Source organism: Rhamphochromis sp. 'chilingali', assembly GCF_963969265.1.
Source record: "Rhamphochromis sp. 'chilingali' genome assembly, chromosome: 21".
Classification (NCBI taxonomy): Eukaryota; Metazoa; Chordata; class Actinopteri; order Cichliformes; family Cichlidae; genus Rhamphochromis; species Rhamphochromis sp. 'chilingali'.
The window spans coordinates 29,039,620-29,064,035 of NC_137949.1; the positions used below are offsets into that span (position 1 = coordinate 29,039,620).

Genomic DNA, 24,416 nt, shown 5'->3' on the forward strand with positions numbered 1-24,416 from the left:
GAACCTGTAGCTTAAACAGTTTAGGATTACACAGGTGAAGGCTGCTCTAAGGATGGATTCATTATAACTCCCAGTAAAATCGGAGGTTTATTTTCCACTTAATGAGCAGATACTTTAAAGAAGATGATTTATGTGTGTGTGTGTCTGTGAGATTGAGGCTGTGCCTACCTGGGAATGCATTGATGTCAATGACAGCGTGCTGGCCTGTTTGATTGTTGATGATTACATCGATGCCAAACAGGGACACGCCCAGTGCTTCTCGCAATGACCTGGACAATTCTCTGATGACATCATCACTGGGTGGCTGAGACACTCCCTCCACGTTCTCTCTCTGGGTGAAACAAATATTAAAATGTGCATTAGCTACACAGCCTTTAAAAGTCAGGGTTGTGGCCCTGAAAAGAACAAAGACATTAGAAAAGAAACGAGATGACATTTCATTCAGTGACATTTTGGACGTACCGAGGTCAAGTCTGAGGACGACTCTGGTTTGGAAACATTGTGGCTGTTGAAGAAAATGGCTCTCCTGTCTGAAGCAGAAACAAAGGGAAAGGGTGAGGCGGAATTTTAAAGAGTGTTGACTACACGAAACATAAGAAACTCCCAAAGAATTAGTTCCCAAATCACTTTTCCGACATCAATGGAAAATGTTCGCTCCATGTGTTCCTACCATACACTTTCATGTAGATCAAATAAAACATAAGAACTGGTGAAAAATATAACTTCATTATTGAGAAACCTATTTAAGCCTAAAAATGTGACAAAAAATGCTGACCCGTTGAGATTAGTTCCTCATCATGTCCAATTATACATGTTCTCTTCCTGTCCCCACAGTGACTTCTACATTTTTTAAGGCTTTCAATATCTGTGACTAAAGGTAGGATTAATTATTGATAATCATAAAGGCTGCAAAACAGCAGTACTTAGCCTGAGGAACTGTAACCAATGCAAACAATCAGTTTAATATGTAGCTCATGATCCTGAACTAAACAGACTGTTTATGCAAGAAAACAACTTCAGAACAAGGCGGCTTTATTCCTGCAGCCTTATGTCAGACATCAGCTGTGGGTTTACCAGTCTGTTATTCAAATTTAAAAAATATCAGCAAGTTAGGGCATGAAGTGGAAGCAAATTATTAATTATTTTAAAAATGAACAACCTTGCCTGCCAGTTATACTGTTTGCTTATTTCCATGAACCCTCTGACAGTATGTTGTTTTGAATTTTCTCAATAGAGGATACACCAGACCGAAGGACCTTTTCTTAGTATTTAGATACTTTAAACACATCTTATTAAGGCTGCCATGCAAATGCTTCTGGGTGACTTCACTCAGTCGTTTTTCATTGGAAAGTTCCTATTTGACTGCAGTCCTGGTGTAACGGTGCAGCTGTCTAGATTTTCCATCATCTGCACTAGGTGGCGCCACAGTTCAACCATGGCCTTTAGTAAGTAAAACTCATGTTTTCTAAATTTGAATACCTGGTATTTAAAAAACAAACAAAACCCCCAAAAAAGAATGTAACTAAACCACACTGATGTAATTCTTTTTCATCTTAAAAAGTTTTCAAGTCATCCAGGTCGAGTCTGTGAGCTGAAGACAACATCATATCCTGGCGTGCTCAGACCTCCACAAAGGATAAACCAAACAGCCACTTGATAAATGCATAGCCCAGCCACCTCAGCAGAACAAGACTCGGCTGTACACCTGCACCTAAAGGATCAACAATACTGTCGAGGATCCCAGTATTCACTTTGTTTTGAACAAAGATGGTTTGAAAGAGCAGTAAAGGAGGCAGTTTACATGCACTGTGAATGGACCACTTTCAAACGGGACAACCTCCACTAGGAGTAAAATGCCCAGGACTGTGCATGATTTGTTTTTAGAACTGAAGAAGCCTCTTGGATGAGAGGTGAACCCTAAAGAACTGCAGTTGGCCATTTTTTAAGCTCTCAAGACAAGTCTCTCAGTCATACCTACAATGTGTTGAGTGTTCCATATGCAGTGTTGGGGAGTAACGGAATACATGTACCGCCGTTACGTATTTAAAATACAAAATATGAGTAACTGTATTCCGTTACAGTTACCGTTTAAAAAGGTGGTATTCAGAATACAGTTACTTTGTTGAAATAAATGGATTACACGGCGGTACTTTCCTGTTTCATCTTGTCGCGGGTCAGGACTGTTTGGGTTTTGTTTGACAGCTACGTTCTGTTGTTCCAGGCGGCAGGGTTACGGTTGCCATGGTTACAGGGCGACGCTCTCTCTCTCTGCGACTGTGTGTTTCCTGGGTGAGAGAGCGCCTTTTCGTTGTTGTTGTTGTGCTAAGCTAACAGGCAGAATGCTACAAGCATAGCTCTAAAGAATGTAGCATCATGGGCAGTGTAGTCCGTGTTGCAGGGAGAATGGACTGCCATACACGTTATGGGTCTGTGAGCGCGAGGAGGGAGAGAGAAAAAGGGGAGTGGAAAGGTACGAGTTGTCATCGAGGAAAAACGGGAGCTGGAAGCATGTAAATATAATAATAACCACTGCAGCCAAGAAGAGTGCCTGACGAGCCCAGTTGTAAGTAAGCTATTAAGACTCGACTGTACACCGTGTTCGTGTTTTCCTCCAAAAACAATAAGTTCGGTTGGAGCAGTCTTTCAACGCCTCTCTCTGTCTCTCGCAAGAAAAGTTGACCCACACAACAAAGTAAAGCTATTTTTCGGCTACGAGCCGACAGGGACCCCACCGTAGTAGTCAGAGGTCCCTTTACTACAGTTTGGAGTCGCGGACCTTCAGTAATAGTAATAAATCACACAGCAATAGTACATTCACGTAGTTGTAAAAAGCACGATAATATATTAAGTAATCCAAAGTATTCAGAATACGTTACTGTCATTGAGTAACGTAACGGAATACGTTACAGAATACATTTTGGGGCATGTATTCTGTATTCTGTAACGGAATACATTTTAAAAGTAACCTTCCCAACACTGTCCATATGTTTACATCAATAGGTTACTCATTGGGCTCGGGTGAGGAATTTTCTTTGATAAATGTGACAGGAATGTATCACAACATTTTTACCTACGTTTTCTCTGATTTCTAACTTGTAATGATTAACATGAATCAGTGTTCGAGAGAAAGGAGTGGAGGGAAACTGTGTTCCATCACTGTCCAAATAAATCTGCCCTTCGGCACGGCGAAGGTCGCGGTAATGAAATGTTCGGCGGATTGGCTCATTCATTCCCTGGCTTGATGGGCAAAGCTTCACTTTAAGAAGGAAGGCTGACTAGGACAGCCCATCTCTCACTTTCCAAACACTAACCCATACTTCAACCTTTCAAAGCACCCTTTCCATCACTTTCTAGGTACAAAACATAATGCATAGCTTCAGGCTGTGGGGGACAATGACCTAAGCGCTGTGCAGGTGTATTGCTGTGCTGTGGTGAGCTTTTCTGTTGTACCAGCATTCCAGGCTGAAACCAGCCATCCTGTCTGCATGGTTACACAAAGCGGACGACTACGCTGTCGGCAAAAATGATTTGCATGTGGGCCTCTGCTGTATCACATGCAAATACTGGAGTCGTTTGTGTCTGGGGATAACCCTTTATTCAAAGACACGTCATGGGTAAAGCTTTTGACATGTTTATGGAGAAAAACACTGCTGCTCTTGTCTAGTTTTGACAACATGTACCAACAGGGTATAACTCAATTGCACTCTGCTGCACCCCTTAAAAGGGCGAACAGGTCCAATCACAGGGACCATAAAGCCATTTTATGAGCTCTTTTATTGGGTAATTTGGAGAAGCTGTGCAGATTGCACAGACTGACCAGTGTGCCTGTAAGCAGCGCTCGGACTTCCCCACCTGTCACTCTCCCTCTCACTGTGTGTCCGTTCTTAACCTTACCTGCAGGTCCAGCAGGGAAGTTCTTAAGGGAAGGTCTCTCCACTACAGTGTAGGAGTCTCCCACCACGAACACTTTGTAAAGCACTGCGTTATGGTTGATGAAACTCTGAATCACACAAGGAGGCTTCACATCCTTCAGGTCCTCTTCACTGAAGATAATGGCCATCTGTGGGCAGGAGGCCACACAATAAATGACAAAGAACTTGACAGGAAACATTGAGGTCAATCAGCAGTTAGAGGCAGGTTAAAATCTAACTTCATTCAGTGCTGCTTGTGCCGCTGAAATTGACACTCCTGGCAAGCTAGCCAAATAGACTTAATGCCTCCACAGTGTTATACCTACATGAGGTATAACACTATCAGATTTTGCTGTTTGGACTAGAGTTAAATGACAATCCTCTAACAGAACAGGTATTAGCTAAAGCAAACTTTTGAGGGTGTGAGTGACCTCTGAATCCTGCGGGCCTCTTACCTCATGGGAGTTGGTGCCATGAGCCACCCGTGTTTTGCAAACTGTGGAAGAAATGAAGACAAAGAAAAGCGCAGAGTTTACAGCAGAGCACAAACCCTTAAATTTTTTTGTTATATTTGAGATGATGATGAACAAAGAAACATGGCAACAGGTTTTTAAAAAAAAAAAAAAAAAAAAAAAAAAATGTGTGGTGAGTAGAAGGAATTAAGATGACAACAGCGGAGCTACTCACTGAAGGGGAATGAGAGTCCTTGCCTCTTGATTTGCTCCAGCACGTCTGGGCTGCACTCAGTGTTGAGGACCATGAATGGAGGAGAGCAAATCCTCTCATCTATATATTTAAAAAATTAATTAATTAATTAATAAGAGAAAAAGGTGAAAGACTATATTAATGCTCAGGAGATGTGTACTCTTGGTTATTTTCACTACAGAAACTTATAAAAGTTATTGCTTTGTTTAATCCACAGTTCAACTTTGGAAGATTTAAGACATCAAACTCATTTTCTTCTGCAGTTTTAGCTTTAACATACAGTTTCAACATAACGTTTCAGCAACTCACATGGCTAAAAGTCATATGCTATGACCTGTAGTACTAGGTCAAAAAGTTATTTTTATAACTCATCCCTGTGATGTGTTTACACAAGAAACACAGCAGAGGCCATCTGGTACTGTCCTTCTGCTCCTTACAAACACATACGTTAAATTAATCATAGCGACTACTTGCTTAACCTTAACCACCACGTTTTTGTTGTTGATCCCTTTAGGGATCACAGCAGTGACTCATTACTTCCTATTCCTAGTACAGTCTTCTGTCATGTCACTTCTGTCCTTCACTACATCCATGAATCCTCTCTGTGACATCCATCTTCAACATCCTTTGTTCAATAAATCCACCATCCCTTCTCATGTCCAAAATACTTATTTTATGTCCATAAAATATCTAAGTTCAGGTCACCACAAAAACCCACACAAATACAATGATGAAATATAGGAAAGCATCCAATTTAATGAGGAACTAAGGATAAACCAGCTGAGGACACGCAGAGTCATCAGGCACGTCACCTGATGGACTCACAGGCCTGACATTTCACAACAAACACACTTGCAGTTACAATGTCTTTAAAATTCTCCAGTATTAACCACAGAAATTCTGCTTCTTTTTCACCCATCTCTATATTTTTTGTCTGTTTACAAGTATTTTTTTTCCATCACATCCTGCAGCAGCAAGTTGGTCAGTTCTGATAAGACTAAAAAAATTTTAAAAACATCCTGCAGCTTTGACAAGCGGCACCATATCAGGACTGGGGATGCATCTATATTAATGTTTTGTATTCTGTAATTTCCCCTCCGCAGTAGGTATATGGGGGCGATAAGGCGGACGGGTTGGAGATAACGCCACAGGAAATCATTGGCTGGGCCAAAACAACAGCTGGCAAAATGTTAATGACCAAAACACAATAGAAACATGCCAGTCTTTGTGTGCCGTGGGCCTCAGCAGTGGCAGGGCTCTCAGCTGATGCTAGTGCTGAGGTCAGGAGAATCTCATTTGCTTAAATAATGTCCAGTGCAGAGTGCTGAACTCTGGGTGCAGTCAGAGTTTTACAGAAACCATGTACAAGTGGCCAAAAGGAACCACAGAAACAACTTAAATGAAGTTGTTGGAAGCAGAATTATCATATTGATGTTCTATGCTTTCACCTACCATCAACAGTTCTTTCAATAAAAAGACAAAAACAAACCAACAGAGGTGCATGTGCGAACAAAAATGTCCACAGCTGGTTTGGCTCCCCCCAGTACAGAGCTCATGTGACGTTGGGCTAATATTCTGGTACACTCACTACGAGCATCTACTCAACTTAAAGCTACAGAAGTTCCCAGATGTGCAAACTGAAGGAGAGCATCCCCAGCTCTGAGCTACTCATGAATAATTTCAGGAGAATCAGGTCTGTATATTTTCCAAATTCCTAGTGTATGTCTGTCCAGATTTGACCTTTGACCTTTTGGAAATAAACGACAATTTATCATTTTATTCCGTTATCCATTTTTGGGATATTTCATTATTAGGAGCATAGCAGTAATGCTATTGAGAGGTCACGCTGACCTTTAAACCACCGACATTGACATTCAAGAGCCCCGACCCAGTTGATTGAGATGAAAAGAAACTGATATGGGGATAAACCTAAAACATAATGGTGCTGGTGCAGAGGTGTTATATCAACTGTTGCTGTGCGAGGTGATAACGAAGCATATAAAGATGCTTGGTGTTAAGGATCCTCTTATACTGTTATTTCACAGAAAATTAACAGGCAACAATTAAAATCATACAATTGTAGCTAAAATAAGAGATTGTAAGAGATTCAGTGTAGTCTATAAACACGATAACTGTATAATTTTTCATTTCATGCATACAGGCATTTATGTTACTATATACAGTAGCTTCTTTAGCCAAAGAAAATGATGAAATAACCTTAATCTTACTGTACAAAACTAATATTGTAAACACACATTTCAGTTAAGACTGAGATTATGTTGCTGCAACTTTAAACTGCTGAATTTTTGCAAGCAGTTTTTCTTTAAATGTTTTTTCTTTATAGTGCTGACATTTCAAGTGCAATAACTCTACCTTGAAATAAAGTGATTTACATAGCCAGGCTCTACCAGTCTGATCCTATGACAGTTTTATCACATGCAGCGGTGATTCTGGTGAAATGTTAGCTACAGCTGTGAAAATAATGTCTTAATAACCCAGGAAAATCCTTTAGGTACCTCCATCTCGTGATGGGTCAGAGAAAAAGACATTAAACCTTCCCCTGCTCTGCTGCTGGCAAACATGTGTTTCCACACCATTTAGAAAACTAATTTTCAGGAATGCGTTTGATTTTTATGTCCAAAGAAAATAAATCTGGTTATTTAGAAAGACTTAACCACAAAGGGTTTATTTTTGGTTGCTTCAATACTCTTGTTCTGTGCACTACGACCTTTGCCTGTGAAGCTGGGACCATTCCAGGGCTGGCTTCATACCCGCCAGTGCTGGGAGCAAGCCTGGAGGGTTACCCATGAGTCATCTGTGCACTGCCTACAACTGTGTTCCCTTTTAGTGATGTTATTTTATCAGGTCAAGAACAGCATCATAATAAAAAGAAAAGCCTGATGTAAAAACATGCCCATTACGTCACTGAGTTCCCAAAGATTGATAGTGTTACATTTGGCTAAACAAAAACCATCAAAAGCCCCGAGCCTTGTCAAATGAGAAAAGAAATTCAAGCTCCAAGTTCAGGTTTTATAATAAAAAGAGCAGAGACTGGTGGACACGCGTGAGTAGCCAAGTTTGTAACAGTGTGCGTGCTTGGCTCTGGCTGACACTTTAGGGGGGAAGGAGGTGGAGGGGAGGATCAATCTCTGGCTCTGTCTAAACATTACATGCTTGCAGCAGACCCAACGGAGCCGAGGACAGTCTTTATGGGCCTCTACAATGGACAATGAGGTACTTTTTAAAGTGGGATTATACAGTTATGAAGTCTTCAGGATCAGGACATCCCTTATATTAAGTCATTCGTCCACTAGATTACAACATAAACACACAGTCAAATAAACTCCAAATGCATAGGCCTTAACCGGTCACTCAAGAGGAAAGAAAATAATCAAAAGGCCTGTTTTAACACTTAAACTCAGACGACACTATTCTCTTGTTTGGGGATTTAGGTATAGGGAACTACAGAGAGCCAAGTTTCATTATACTTGCTAAACTGTGGTGCTGTTTAAGTGAAAGGCTAGACTCTCTTGTTGCTATTTAGAGCTTTTTTCCTAGAAACCCGAGCATCCTCTCTTTGCTGCTCTCTTCTTGTCCCTCCAAAGCAAAGCAGCAGGATTTTTTAATATTCTAAATTGAACTGGAAACACGGCTATGCCCCGAGAGCATTGCTTGTGTCAATGTCGTGCTCTAAGAGGCTTACGCTCCGATTAAAATTATGAGTCATTTATGGAAAAAAAAAAGAAAGAAAAAAGGAAAATGTGATTGTTTTCCCACAACATGCAAATCCAGGTATTATGTAATGACGATCAAAGCACAGTAGGGCAGGTGAACCTGACAGGCAGAAACTCAAGGTGGCACTCTTTGAGCTCACAACTGTTTCTCATTGTCATTCACAGAAATATCTATAATTAAATATTGATCACTTGCATAAACTGGCTCTGCTGGTCCTCACAGAGACAGAATAATACTGCAGCACAGGGAGCACAACTGGATTGTTGTATAAATAGTTTCAGTTTAATTTCTGTTGTTATCTTGAGCTGGAGAGGAAAATGTTTAAGACTAAGAGTTGGTGTGACAACGGTTTCTGTCTATAAAAAACAGACTAAGATATCAAAAACTCGTGTATACACAGGAACCAGCAGATTCCACTAAGTAACATAAACAGTTACCTTGGTCTGGCTCACATAGGAAACACAAAGCAACTCTGACAACAGATCGGAGCCAAATTTCCAGTGACGCTGATCCATTAGTGCTCGTGTGGCTCTTTTCTGGCTGCTCTACATTAAACACAGCATTAGGACGAGCTAAATCTTGCACTTAATTTTATTTTCATTTAAACAGTTTGGAGAAGAACAGCTAAATGCACTGTGACTGAGGCCATTTAATACTGAGAGGCCACTCGAGTGACAAAATAAGGTTTGCTTTTCCACAAGCGCACCTCAAGTGTTTCCTCCTATTGAGTACTATTCTGAGTCATACAGACTGAAACATGGCCGGCTCTCTATGGTCTTTAAGTACTTGGTTGCCTTGGCAGCTGCTTCAGGACTCCATGGTCTCTGCTGATAAGGAGGAGGAAGAGGCTGTGCCTAGGAAAGCAAGGCTCAAGAAGAAGAAGAAGAAGAAAAAAAAAAAAAAAAAAAAAAAAAAGGAAGACGAAGAAGAAAAAAAGAAAAGAAAAGAAAAACCCCAAACCCTAAAATCTCTTACACTATCCTCTTCTTTAACTTGGGGCGTATGCTGATAGTCTACAGTCTAGTATTACAACAGGTTTACTGTATCATTGCTTCTAAAATGACTAAATTGTCATGGATGCCTTGGCATGCAGGCCTAACTGTGAGCAGACAGCACCACTTACATTAATGGAAGTAGAATGGTGAAAGGAAAAAAAAGAGCTTTGTAAAATGCAGCTAGTGAAGCATCTTCCTCTTCAAACCGATCACACACAGTGAGGCGGAGTGATGCATCTTAAACTCGCTGTTGCGTAACAGCAATCGTGTCTGTTTGGATAAAAAAGACATCGTCTTCTCGTATTTCTATTTTAGGAAAGCACCGACATGCTGATACAGCTCTGAGTCTTTGCTCTGACATCAGACTGCAGCTCATCACACACAAACTTGGTGAGATCATAATTATAAAGGTTTATTTTCTCCTGCCATGTATGGGTTTAAAGGAAATGTGGATGAGTCACAGGTGTGCTTGCAGTGTGTGTCAGTAGGGAATGTCCCTCTGTAGCTAAAAGCCATCGTCTGCTGGTAAGTTTACTTGATCAGTGACAGGGGAAGGTGTTGCTCGAGTGACCTGAAGGCAAGTTCTGATCATGCTACGATAAAGCAGAGAGAAATAGAAAGGAGGAACTATGATATCAGCAAAGTGCTCAGCTCATGTTTATGTAAATATAAATGCGAACACTTAAAGTAACACAGTTCAAGTGAGAAGCTACAGCGCCTCTCTGCTCCCCCTTCCCTGGGATGTGAAGAGCACAGTCAGAGGTCCTAAAGGTAACCTCAACTTCCCTCTCAATAACATTAAACAGAAGGCCGTGGCTTTTAAATCAAAATCAAAGCCTATTTTTAGACAGCTTCTGTTTTCACATAGCGAGCTAGGAACAGAGACACTAATGGTGCTAGCCATCCACTTATCTCACAGTCGCCCGAGAACAAAGCTGAATCTTTAATGGCGAACGGTTTATACAAAGCAGGACATTCAGTTCACTCAAAGAACAGAACACATCGCCCAACTATCTGTCTTCTGTGAAAAGTTAACCCTAAAACACTAATGTTGGGTGATTTTCATAAATCTCACTTAGTGGTTGTGTCTTTTTGTTTATTTCTCCCACAGTCGTCAGTGATGCAGGGAGACCGTGTCTTCACTGGACAAGGCTCACATGTTACAGGAATGGTTCCCAGCTTTGTTATTCATTTGATTTGATTTTTTTACCCATCATCCATTTCCTAATTTATCACTAATGTTAGTGCGTTTTTATGAGCTCTCCCCAGTGATACTTCTTTCACTTTATGAGATGTTGTATAGGAGACATACGAGAAAAGTACCTCAATTTGTCATGTACTGTTGTACTTGAATATATTTTTATGACAAGTATGTTTTATTGTATATATTATATCGGGTACAAAAAACCTCCCAAAAAACCCCAACAACTACCAGGTGTTAGTGACAGTGTCTAAAGTGTGAGTACAGGTTTTAATTAGTGAGCAAATCCTCTCCTTCACTGAAATACGCTGATTTGTTCCAAAATTTCTCCAATGCAACTGAGCCTCACACCAGTTAGTCTCACGAAGTTACCGACAAGACCTTACCTCGCATACAGCTTTCTAATCTGTGGATGAGCTGGTAGGATTTGCAGCGATCCAGCAGAGTTCGGATAGCTGGAAGTGGATCCAGGATGATAGTTTCAGGATGGGCATCAATGTAGTCCTTGAAACACAGATTTACAAACCTCTTAATTTTTACATTCAGAGAGCATTTACCATTATTATAAATGTTATTTTTCATGTATGTCCACACAGATGCAGTTCTCTGCATCATGACTAAACAGGTTTTGTATTGCTTACAGTAACATAACTATGGTCAAAGGCCATGACTTAAAAAGAAAATTGCCATTATTGGATATCTGAATCCAGATATCCTGGCTATGATTTCCCAAAACTTCTTATTCTGTGTAAATAAACCGACTTTTTGGAAAAATAACTGATGACTTACTAATGGAAATGTTTGTGGCTTTTATTTATTTATTTATTTTTTTAAACGTAACTAATCACGTAGACAAATCCAAACACTGAGTTGAAGGGTCAACATGCCTCAATCTGTTTTTGTGTGTAAGCTAGAGAGAGCATGAGATGTATGCCAGCGGGTCTTTATAGGTTACATCACTGCATCTCTGCATGACCTGCTGTTAGATCAGCATGAGGCTGGCCATTTTACATAACTGCAGTCCCCTTCTCTTCTCTCGCCTTCCCGGCTTTCCTCCGACTCAGTCCTCACACCACCTCTCTGTTCTCGGCCGCTCTCCATCATCTCCACACTTGATTTTCGGCTACATGGATCCCTTTGCCAAGAGTTCATTCCGAGCGATTTCAAACTGAGTCACAAACGCTGTCAGGTGGAGCTGGCTGGCCTACACATTACACAAACAGCCCGCCTGCTCACATCACAACTCCGCTGTCACACACATTTAACATGAAATTAAACACATCGTGCAATATTAAACATCAAGCACATGTACAGTGGAAATAAATGTCTATTTTTGAACAGAGTCTCAGCACACACACACACACACACGCTATAGCACAAAGAATGTAAACCGACGCCTTTGCCTTGACATGGAGGACCCATCTGCAGGATTTGCCGGGATCTAACAGGCAACGCTAATCAAAGCCAGTTGACCTGTTATGTAAGTAAAATATGCTGCCACGGAAAAAATAAATAATAAATAAATAAATCCAAACTAATCTTCCAGGAGTTCAGAGGAATACTCTGTGATAGGGACAGTCACTTGCTGAATTCTGCATCTCAGAAGAAGAAATGCAGTTAAACAGAGACAAGAGGGGGAGTTGAGAAAGAGATCAACGCTTTTTAGCAGGTGCTGGAGAGGAAAAGAGCCAGACGTATGTCAGCGTGGGTGTAAGAGAGGGCTGTTCGCATTTCAGAGCAGATCCGTTTCCAGAGAAGAATAAATGGGTTTGTCTTTGGGAATATGGTCAGAAGAGCATCTAATCTGTCCTGCTGATTGTAAGCCATGTCTGTGATGCCACAGTTGTCAAACCTGAAGCGATACATTATTTTTAGCATTTGTATTAGCCACAACTACAACCAGATGGGTGCGATTTACCACATCAGTTCAGCTTACATAAGATGTCAAGTACAGAGAAGCCCGGAAGACCTAAATTACGACTGTAGCGATCTACACCCATTTGTCAGCGAGGTAAACGAAAAAAAGAAAATCTACAACAGATAAAAGCGCCTGGTAATTAGCTACAAATGCCATTTTATCTTCGCAGTTTAGTTGGAGAACGCAAATGATATTTGTCCAAGGTTTACTGCGAACACGGCTCGCACCTAGGGCCACTGAATAACCAGAGTGCATCTCAGGACGACATTTTGTTTTCATAAAGAGCTATTTTAGAGATGACGGTTTATTCTCTCCTCGACACAACCGGGTTATTTATGATCATAGCTGTGTAACATTAGAATTACGCCAACACATATATTTCCAGTGGAAATGTAATCACAGATGACAGTTGTGTTCAGGTAAACACGCAGAACAAAAGAGGAGAAGACTCAGCCACAAGACTTGGCTGCTGATTTACCCGCTGATATTAAAGTCAACCACTAACTACAGTGGTAAAGTTTGAGTACTGACTAAAAGGAAGAAAATACTGTAATAAAACACAAAACACACACACTTCCTCTGAACTGAAGAAAACCCTACAAAGATGTTATCGATGCTTACAGGATGACATTTCTTTGTAATTCGTACAGCCAACTGAGAGGAGACCTTTAGCTTGAAGATCAACTGGCTGACTGAATAAACATTAAGGCAACGCAAAAAATACAGAAAAATTCCCGTCTCAATCTAAACGACTCATTCGAATGTGCACAGTTCAATTTTATTTAGTAAATAATGATATGAACACTACTAAGCATAGGGTATGCATTAAGATGAATGATGATTAAGAGGGCTGCCAGACGGCTACAGCTAACAGTAGTGGTAAATCAAAGTGACAAAATCTCTAAGCTTTAGCAAAAGGATGAATTATATATTTAAATAAATAAAAAGCCTTCAGAGAACTTATGAAAGGGTCACCAATTATCCACAGGGAGCCACAATATTTTTGTTATGTTTGGGGGAAAACCTAATAATAATTTTAAAACCATCCAACACTGGACATACTTAGCGTGACTCCTAATTCGGAGCAAGCTAATGGCTAATCTATTATCTTAATAGGACAACATGATGTTGTCCTATTAATATGTTGCTGTCAACATATTAATAGGACAACATGATGTTGTCCTATTAATATGTTGCTGTCAACATATTAATGCTGTCAATGAGCACAACTTGAAGCAACATTCATTATTCTGCAAAAACTTGAAAATTGCAATAATATTATAAAGTGAGTGTCGAATTTTTGTATAAACCTGCAGATATGCTTTTTAGCTCTGCAGAATGGCTTACATTTGGAGTCAGTCTCAAGTGGCCACTGTATGAGCTACAGTTTTAGTTTTCTTTCTGAGCCCTTGAGGGTTTCAGCTTGATGAAAACCAGCCACATTTTGCTCAGTACATGGTATTAGGCAGCTAAGAAGTTTTTGCTTTGATTGAACTTTTAAAGACAAAGGAGCAAATCCATGCCTTGCTTCTGGAAATTGACAAGATGTGAAAATGTAAGTCAAAAATTGCACTGGTTTGCACATCCACAGGAATCTAGAGCGCTTTTTATCATACGTAACTCACTAAATAACAAGTCTATATGTACACTGTCAAGCATCAAATGCAGGCCTGTGCTAATATCGACCAGGTTCTGCAGGATGTCAGCGATTGCTCCACTCTCACATCCTGTTTGCCCTTCTTAATTGAGCAGTCAGGGACATGGTGACAGAATTGCGTGACTCTGATCACGATTACAGCTCCTGAGTCACTAAGAGAGAGACGGAGGCATAGTGCAAGATAGTTTAATAAAATTCATTTTCACACCATCTGTACCACTGCCAGATTAATGAATGCATACACAGAGAAGAACAGCATGTTTCTAAAGTAGGTTTTCAGCTCCAAATTTGATGCGTTGAACATGAGATTTTTCTTAGTTCAGGAAGAACAAAAAAAAGTTTCAGAGATAACATTAAGGATTTATGAGTGACCACGTGCTCAAATATAGCTGCTAATGCATGTATGTTCCTGTGATCTGCCTGGCTGATTCTTTGAACACATTACCTGATTCCTTGAACTGGGTCATTTACAATCGTAAATGTAAAACTCGGTCACCCATAAATGTTTATTGCCGGTACTAGGGCTGCAGTCAAAACCAATCAGTCAAAGCCAATCAGTGTCGCAAGACTTTTCTGCATTTGCGACATTAAAAAAAAAAAAAAAAAGCTTTTTAAAGACCAGTTAATCTCAATATTGAATGTAGGCTGCATAACCTGTGAAATTCTGTGTCAAATATTTTGAGTAACAAATTATTTTTTGGTTATTTAACAGCCAAAATAGAACAATAAATATTAATATTAGCCATGCAATTGCTTCAATAATAGCTTCATCTAGATATGGATCTATGAAATCAAGACAAAGAATAAGTATTAAACTATTTTACAACTTAGATTGGACCTGTTTGATATTTAATAAAACATAAAATTGATGGATGAATAAGAAGTTGGAGTATTTGTTATCCATCTATTAGTAGAGATTATTCATTATGGCACCTACACTATTACCATTCCCAAGGTTAAGGATGAACTTAGACGGTTTCCCACACATACAGTGTATTCATTTTTCTTAATGTATGTGTGTGTGTGTGTGTGTGTGTGTGTGTGTGTGTGTGTGTATCTATTTTCTTTAGATTGTTGTGTGTCCAAATGAACAGGCCAAAAGTGTGAATAGCATTCTCTAGGCCTTGTCCTCTCCTAAATTTTGGTTTTTCTATTTGTGAATACATGGGGAGGAGGGAGGGATAAGCAGGAAGACAGACCGATGCATACCTGTACTCTTTGTACCAACAGTACAGCCTGTGAATCATTCTGGTCAGCCTCAAGGATAAGGTCAGTCAGTTTGTGGATGATGACATCCAGGGGTCCATGGTCCTCTAGAGGCTGGCTGAGGTCCAGCTGAAGACAGAAGTGTAAAACAGGTCAAAGATTATTGTGCAGTCTGGGATGTATTAGCCATTTTTGAAATGGATATCCATCAGCACACACACACACACACACACACACACACACACACACACACACACACACACACACACACACACACACACACACACACACACTTTATCTTTATAAAACTCAGGTGTTAATATTAAAAAGTCACAACTGCTTTGAAAAATCTGTGACTTACTAACGCAATATTATAGATTCTTGGCCCATTAGATTTTAGTCAGGGTTTTAAGTGCTATGGGTGTGGGGGTTATTTTTGTGTCTCTGGCTGCGGAGAAAGGAAGTGTAAAACCAACACTACAGCAGTTACAAATAAGCACTTTCACACCTGCAGTATGCCAGGTCAACATCAAGTCAATCCTGCAATTTGTTGAGTTCTTAAGTCACGGCGTCCCGCATTTCCTGCAAAATCTGCAAAGACCTACTGCTAGTAAATAAGTCATAGGATTTCTGCCTGACCTTTTGGGTTCCTTTTGTTTAACCCACCATTTATTCACATCAGTTACTTCTTGCATACACGCTAAACAGAAAATCTACATATTCATGTACTTGTAGATGCATCGCTTCAGGTATGAAGTGGTACTGGTAAAGACACATAGTTGCAATTAATGTACTCATGAATCAGAATAATGGCTGTAGTGAACTAGCCTGTTATTCAAAATCACTCCTACCATATAGAACAATAGGGGGGGGAAAAGAAGAGTATACAAAGTAAACAGTGGGTAGATTTTGTTTCATCCTGAAAAACACATTCTTTTATGCTTAACTGCTTCCCTCTTACAAGGATGATGAATTATTTTTAAGAAAACAGTGGCTACATTTGGAAAGTCATTAATCTGTCACTTTAAGGCTTATTTACACTCCTAATCTCCTAATAGAAGACAGAAATCTCTCTTAAATCTGTAAGTTCTGGTCTAGGAAACACATTTTATTTTCTGACTTTTTGGTTATAAAAACATCATAATGACTGATTTTACATAGTGTTCTACCTCTTTATTTACAGCTTTAAATGTGGATTAGCAAGAGTTTGGGTTTTTTTTGCTTTGAATTACACCCGGATTTATTTCTGGCATCATCTTTGAAAACTCCAGCCTCCCTCTGGCTAGACCTCGAGTCTCATTGAGCATATTCGACAGCCTCTGAGAAAAAGCCAAATTAGCATTTGTTTGAAGTTTAACGGTGTTGAAAAGGGCTGTCTGCTGAGACCAAGTAGCTAACAAGTAGACAAAACAAGGCACCAAGTTTGATAAAGCATATGCAGGTTAGCACATGCATGTAGCAACATCACAAGCGACAGAGGAGAGATGCTAGAATTTAGCAACCAGTGTCGAGTGAACATGAACATGATGAAATTATTACCACAACGGGGCTGTCGCTGTGTTTAGACTGTTATGACAGAGTTTGGTCTATGTGAGATAACAACTTTTAAAGTTATGACAGTTAGTTTGGTGTCATGATTGCAGTTTTCAGTTAGTTTTTAAAGAGGTCCTTTTGATGTGTGACGTGAAGACAGGGCAGGAAAAATAACTCCAGAAAAGGGGTCTAGATCAGTGAAGACATGCTTTGATACACATTAATCATTAGAAAACTCTGGTTAGACACCAGCAATGTGTTTTCTAACACATGTAATAAAAATCTGGCAGTCTTAAATATCTGAGGCAGTAGTTCCCCAAACTTTTTTTGCTGGGCCCCTCTTTGTTTTACAAGAAAAATGTTCCCCCCCCGCTCCCACGCACGCCCCAATACATCCTCCAACCACACACGCCCATATTTTGCTCCATTGCGGTTTATTTCACACCTCAAACATTTAGTAAACAATTAAATAAATACAAGTAATCTGTAATAAATTACAGTAGTAAGAAAGTAAACTACTAACTCTTTTACGCTACGTCTGCACCTACACGGGTATTTTTGAAAACGCAGCCGTTTCGTCCACACGTAAACGGCGTTTCAAATCACCGAAAACTGAGATTTTTTAAAACTCCTTTTCTGCGTTTACGTGTGGACGAGGAATACAGAGTTCGTCACGCAACGTCAAAGGTATGTGTCTTTTTTCACGTCAGCTGTGCGCCACGTTATTGTTTACATGAGAGGAATTGCAGAATGGCAGATAGAGACAAAATACTGTTAATCTGACTATCTTCGGGTTTTACACGCAGTTACTGTCCCTCCATTTACAAAGGCAGAGGCGTCACGGTGTCATTATTTTACGTGTAGCTGTTTTTTTCCTGTGTAATAATATTCAACATATCAATACATTTTTCAAAAAAAATGCCTCTCTGTGCAAAATGGGTTCAAAAACATAAACAGCTGTGGGAGACCGTTTGTCCGTGATTTGAACCGGGGGGACAAATCGTGGCAGGATCAGCCTGATATTATTTGTATCCCACTGTAACTTTACTGTATAAAGAGCTAACATCTCCAAAATGTCAGGAGTAGTTAGTCATTACAACAAGTGTTTGTGAACTAAATATCAAGAATGTGGGATACTGTTTGTCCGTGATTTGAAGAGCCCAGCGCTGCTCCCAATGAAGGGAAAACCAATTCTGCAGGGGAGACCTACCTCCGCACTTGTGCAGGTGAAGCCAAAGAAAAGACATGCTTCATCATATTTTCATGCTGCTTTTCAAGTTGAGCTGAATTTCTTTAAGAGCTCATTATCCTATATCAACATGGCATTTCTTCCTCTGGCCATCTTAATACTGTTGGATTTCATTGTAATGAACTGAACATTCCTGCCTGTAGAAACACGCCCTTCAGTTCACACCCTTCAGCAACATGTTAACATGAACTGATTCTTGAAAAGTGAATCTGCATCTGTGTTGTTTGTAACTACATGAACTGAAGGCTTAATATGTACCAACATAGTTGAAACTGTACAGAACATGATCGCATATGTAACTTTACTGTTACCATATTAAATTAAGGAGAGCAGAACCTCTGATTTTGGTAAACTTTCAGTTTTGTTTTAAGCTCGAGATGTTAAACATATTATTAACACAGGAGTACATAATCTTACAATCATCATATCACCCACCCCAAGTCAAGAGATCTCTGGAAACCTCTGAGAGCAAAAGCTTTCTGATAAATATTGCTGGTACAGTTTTTACATACAAGTGTCTAGTGGATTCAAAAGTCACTCAACCAGTTTCATGAAGTGAAATGCAATGGAAACAGGAAGGCAATCGATCATATTATGTAACAACTTCTACAGCATTTGTAATAAAAAAGGTTTCAAAAACAAACACTGCTTTATTGAATTATTGTTGCGCCTATCCAGCAGGTTTATCAGGAATCGTGTGGTCATAGGACACATAGACACTGTGGTGCAAGCATATGGCAGATGTATAAAACACATAAACATGCTGCCATGACCTGACCAATGCTGTGTTAGCAAGTCATACTCATAAAATGTGTTGTCACCTGTGGTCAAACAACTACTGAGTCTTTAACACTAGCTGCTGTGAGCAGCAGTGATGACAGGGCTACGCCAGTGGCAAGAGCCACCTTTTTTTTCTTTTTTCTCTACCTAGCAGTGTGACAGGGCCTGCCTGATGGGGATTTGTCTCTACTGAGGCACTGCTTTTAATCTTCTGCTTATATGACACACAGAGGGCCCATCCACAGCCTGGCCCTGCCACAAAAACAGGACTCTAGATTGTGGGGTCATCACCCATTGGCAAAGACACATCACACAGGATGAAGCTCTCTCTCCTCCCTGTGCACTGACAGAATGACCCTGCTTTAGAGCTTATCCCAGAACCCAGCAGTAAAGTCACTGATGTCCTTCTAAATGCTAAAAGCAGAAATGTCAGCTGATGGTTTTCAAAGTCCCTCTGGGACTGAGAGGTAGCAGTGGGCCGTAGTGGTGACGGACAGCGGAGAAAAAAGGCTGGGTCCTGGAGGGAGAGGGTAGGTCAGGGCTAACATATTTTCAGCTTTGATGTAGCTCTGCTGTGGGGCCAGTCTCTCCCCTATGGGAAACTAACATTCATGATCTTAAGCAAACAGCAAAGACAAAGCTTGTGGAGTGCTTTGCTCATCAGTAAGTACACTGCACACAAATTATAAGGACCACAGTCATTATTTGGCGATGCCTCTGCTTAGTCTCATTCTAGTTCAGCTGCATCACACCTGACTTTTGCTTTGTTGTCAGGCAAACCCAAAGAGTATGTGCAGAGAACAGACAGACATGTGATAAATCATTTATTCTGTATGCCATGTTGCAATGATGGCACGCTAGGGTGAGTGTGCAACAAAGAAAAAAAACAAAAAAAAAAACATGCATGCACAAGTCTAAGACAAACTGTGGCTGCCAGACATATCTCACATCAGCAAAAGATTAACACAAAAGGAGAGTCTCCAAATTCTCCACATAAAAACTGTATGGAAGGTCAAACTGGGAGCTAATTAGGCTAATGGCTCTCTCCTCAGCAGTTTACAGAGAGAAGACTTATCCCTGCTGAATTGATTGTGCAATCTAAGCTTTTGAGGAACTGCCTTTCATCACACGATCAACATAAATGCTTTGGTAAGTAAAGGTTACCCAGCATTAGACAGGTCTGATTTTACTTCTTTTGTAGGTAGCTTACAAAAACTTTAAGTAACTTCCTTAAAAGGCGGACCAAGTCATGCAGGATGAAAATGAACAAACTGCCAAGATGTTTTCAGGTGAGATGAAGAAATAAAGCATCAGCATAATTGTACCAAGCCCACTGACAAGAGCTGATAAGATAAAGGAGGTACTGCACAGTCCATTGTATTCAGACCATTGACTAAATCATTCGTCAACCACCCCTGAACTCCCACTACACTGCACACATGTCACATAAAAACTGGGGGAAGAGATAAAGTAGCATGCCGGAAATTACCTTTAAATTTTTGAAGCACTAAGGATAATAAAAACAGCGACATGATAAGTTTCTCTGGGCAGCCAACTCAAAAATTGGCTCATCATTTGAGATTCCTTTTCCTGAGAGAGAATACTGGCTTTCAGGAGAACAACCCTGGTGAGTTAATCTCATCATACCCATGATATACACAACCTAATGTAGGGATCATGGGGAAACTGGCTCTTGTAGACTCAGTGCTAAAGGGTCAGTATTGATGAGCTTCAAAAACGTGCACAGGGGAGGTAATGGAAAGATGAGAGGGATGAGGGGTACAGCAAAGGTAAGCCTTGGTAGAGCCTAGAGGAGAAATCATTAAAGTCTGACAATGGAATCTTTTTCACTTTCGTCAGTCCTGACGCATATACATACAGAAGGGTTTCCCACACTGAAAACAGAAATATAAAATTAAGTCCCTTGGGCGGCCAGATTTAGCAAAGATCTGTTCACACGAGGTGACGTCATAACCACTTTCAACCTCTTGGGGAATACAACCTCTCGGGAAGTGCACCTCATTAACTCTGTCACTTCAACTGTGGAGCTTTTTTCTACACAACAACAAAACAAGACAAAAAACAACTGGTCTGTAAAACAAATCACAGTGGGGCTGTGATTTACCCATTTACTATTGGTGGGGACCTGAACTTAAAGATTTTTCGCTTCTTTTGTCCAACAAACTATCCAAAAGCCATACATACACAAGTCTGATATAACAAAATCAGAATCAGAATACTTTATTGATCCCTGGGGGAAATTATTTTTTGTTACAGTGCTCCATTTTAAACCAACATTAAGACAAGACAGACAATACGCTAACTAAGAATAGTACAATATATACATATATATATACATACATACATACATACATACATAAGTCACTTATAAATAAATAGTTGGAAAAGAAACATGTGTAGCTGTAGCAGCAAAAGACGAAGAAAAAAAAGTTTCTACTTGAGAAGCTGTTGGGTGGTTTCATTAAAACACTTCTGATTGATCAAAGTCGTACATACAGCACATAGAAAACAAGCAATTTATTGTGCATTAAGGCTGTAAACCGACAATGAATCAACAGGTTTTTATGCCAAAAGGATTCATTTAGCCTTGGATTTTCAGGGTTGACTTGATAGCACAAGGGCCAGCCTGTCTGTCAGACCACATGGAACAAGGTTAGCCGATTACACTGGCTGACAAAAAATAAAAATAAAAATCTGCACCAAGCAGCAAGAGAAGGTTAAATTGACTTGACATCCACAAAAATAGCAAAAGTTGTATGCTTTCTTAAAAGCTTAAAACAGTGACCAAACAATAATAATCTTCCCACTACTGTAATTTTCTAAGTCTCTAAACCAATTAAAACTTCAAGACTAATTTGTTTACCTGCTTTCTGTCTCCCTGTGTCCTCTCCAGAAAGACTAGGTTTAACGTGGACCTATGTTTTGACTTTCCCCATCTATACACTATCCCAGTGGTCTAAACTCTTATTTTCTAGATTAGAAAATAAGAGTCCCCAGGCTCCAAATTCACTAGTGCAATAGGAAACTAAATCTTTGTACAACAAGGCCAAAGTAGGACAACGGATACTGTTATCTTTGTTTCTGATGTGGCCACGACACTGCAGGCACTGACAGGAACGGACACAGCGCGGCCACCCAAATCATTGGTGTGCATTCAAAAACACTTCTGGCTCTGTTAGTAAACTGAACTGTCTCGACTGGCAGTGACAGCCCAGCTAAAACTAACAAGTTTATGCTGATTTATAGAAGTCAGGAGAAAAAAAAACAAAAACAAACAAAAAACAAACAAACCCCACAACAGTGAAAAGCAGGTAGTTGTAGATGAACTAGTAACAGAGAAGATAGCAGCACCGTTCCAAGCCCTGGGTACATCCTAACTTTGGGCCTGTGAGGATCTGCGGTCTCCCAGGAGGGGCTGAATGCATAGTGGGAAACAAAGCCCTGCTTACTTTGGGACTATTCCCAGGACAAGACTCTTTCTGGGTGTGCTGATATTGTCAGCACAGCGAGAGGAAAAAAATAACCTCAAAGTGAAGGAGAAAAAAAAAAAACAAAACCCAATCCCACAAGATAAAAAGAAACAAAGTAAAAGGCTGAGAGAAAGGCAGGATAATTTCCTCTTTAATTTCAGAGAGCACTCTAAGTGACAGATACTGTTGTGCACAGAGCTCCCAGTACTTCGTGACAATTGTTACTATGCTGCTGAATGGCCTGTGCTTACTTACACTCATAGTATGCTGGGCAAGAGCCGTTAATGACAGCAGCTTTTCCTTCCCTGAGGTCCGTATTTACTGGGACATAGCTCAGCACTCAGAGGTAAATTATTACTATAGGCAGACTAGTATTTATTTTGGTACACCAACAGCTCCCACTGAAAAGAGCTGTATTTTCTTCTATTTATGCAATTTTATATCATAAAAGTATTTCTGCTGATATGACTTTTAACTGAGGATCTGAATACTTCAACCCTCCACACACACTCACAACATGAGAAGCTGCTCGCCCAAATAGACTCTTGTGACAAACAAGTTGAATTGAGGTCAGGTGTTGAAATATCAAGTTGGGATGACTTTCATCACAGCTTAACAAGGAACATGGGCTGTTGTGATATACTGTGACCAATGACGCTACATACAAAAAAAGCAAGACTGTGAAAAAACTACATCCTGTCTGTAGGAGGTTATGCACTTAGTAATTGGCCAAAGAAATATATCAAATGTAAAGTGTTGTAGGTGGATTGACTTTCAGGCATCAAATATGAATAGCAGAGATTCAAAAGTATCACAGCACAAACAAACAAACACATGACCAAAGAAGTAAAAAACACACAAAATCAAACTGTGTGCTCTTCTTACCTGAACAACTTCTATTCCTCTTTTCCTGAAAAAAAGGACAAAATAAGACTTTTTATTTTGTAGAAGATATAAGATGAAAATGCTCAGAAACAGACATTGCTGTTTATTTAAGGACCTAAACGCTAAAGGCGTGTTATATAAAAGTATATCATGTAGTGTAGGTGAAGATGCCTTTGTTGTCTTTGAGTCGTACAGACGTAGGCTCAAACATTCAGAGCAGAAGACTGATAGGAAGTGAAAAGCAGAATTAAAAATAAATAAATAAAACAAAACACACGCGTACGCTCGCTCACGTGCACACATACACAGCTAAATGATGTAAGATTGGTCTGATTTTAAATATTTATTTTTCCATTTGTGTTACACCATGTAAGACATGTTTCTCAATCATTTGTCCGCACTTGTCTTGCTTTCATAACAGTGGCTCCTCCAACTGTGGGGTGCTGACCGAATACTAAGTTCTAAGGGAAACTAAACAAACAAGAGTGTGCTGACGTCATCACACCAAACTTTACTTAACTAAAATTCAACTAAATCCACTTTTTTTTATTGGTAATTATACAAATAAAAAGATTAAAATTGGTAGAACACGTGATGTGAATTTTGAATAGGTTTTTGAGAACCACTACCTTTTAATCTAACACAAATCTTTATGTAAATTCACATCAAAGGAGTTCCCCTCCATAAGAGGAATTAAACAGAAACTCATATCTCTCCAATAGTTTAACTTCATGAACAGTAAGATGCCTGAACCAGGGACACATAAGCCTTCTGCATCTGAAGATAGGAAATAAATGAAACATTATCTTAATTTAGCCACAAAATTTATCTGCAAGTAAGATTATTATGATGGAAATACTAAATCCCACCCACAGACCTGGAGAAACTGCAGTTTCTGTGCAGTTTCTACCTTTTGGGAACAGCACAGAAATACTAGACTTTGGGTAGAAATAAAAAAAACAAAAAACAATAGGACACAGCAGTATTTAAATATATATGCATAAATTTAAATGTGAGATGGCTTATCTCTTTTGAGAGAGGAGCATTACTAAACTGGCACCACACATTTAAACCTGCTGGGTGTATGCCGGTCCTAACACCTGCACTGAGAGGAAAACCTCAGCCCAAACAGAAAGCAGAAGAGAGGGCA

At 39.8% G+C, this 24,416-nt stretch overlaps 1 protein-coding gene across 1 annotated transcript in view; it reads right to left on the reverse strand.

The window, feature by feature from the left end:
- Positions 1–24,416, reverse strand: part of LOC308390178 (inositol-tetrakisphosphate 1-kinase-like) — a 31,974-nt gene that overhangs the window by 2,966 nt on the left and 4,592 nt on the right. Inside the window, exons 3-10 of the mRNA XM_080871893.1 lie at positions 23,267–23,291; positions 15,332–15,457; positions 10,934–11,051; positions 4,599–4,697; positions 4,367–4,407; positions 3,895–4,060; positions 463–530; positions 169–331 (exon numbers count right to left, since the gene is read on the reverse strand). Of these exons, the coding sequence (XP_080728019.1) occupies positions 169–331; positions 463–530; positions 3,895–4,060; positions 4,367–4,407; positions 4,599–4,697; positions 10,934–11,051; positions 15,332–15,457; positions 23,267–23,291 (806 nt within the window). The remainder of the gene's footprint in view (positions 1–168; positions 332–462; positions 531–3,894; positions 4,061–4,366; positions 4,408–4,598; positions 4,698–10,933; positions 11,052–15,331; positions 15,458–23,266; positions 23,292–24,416) is intronic.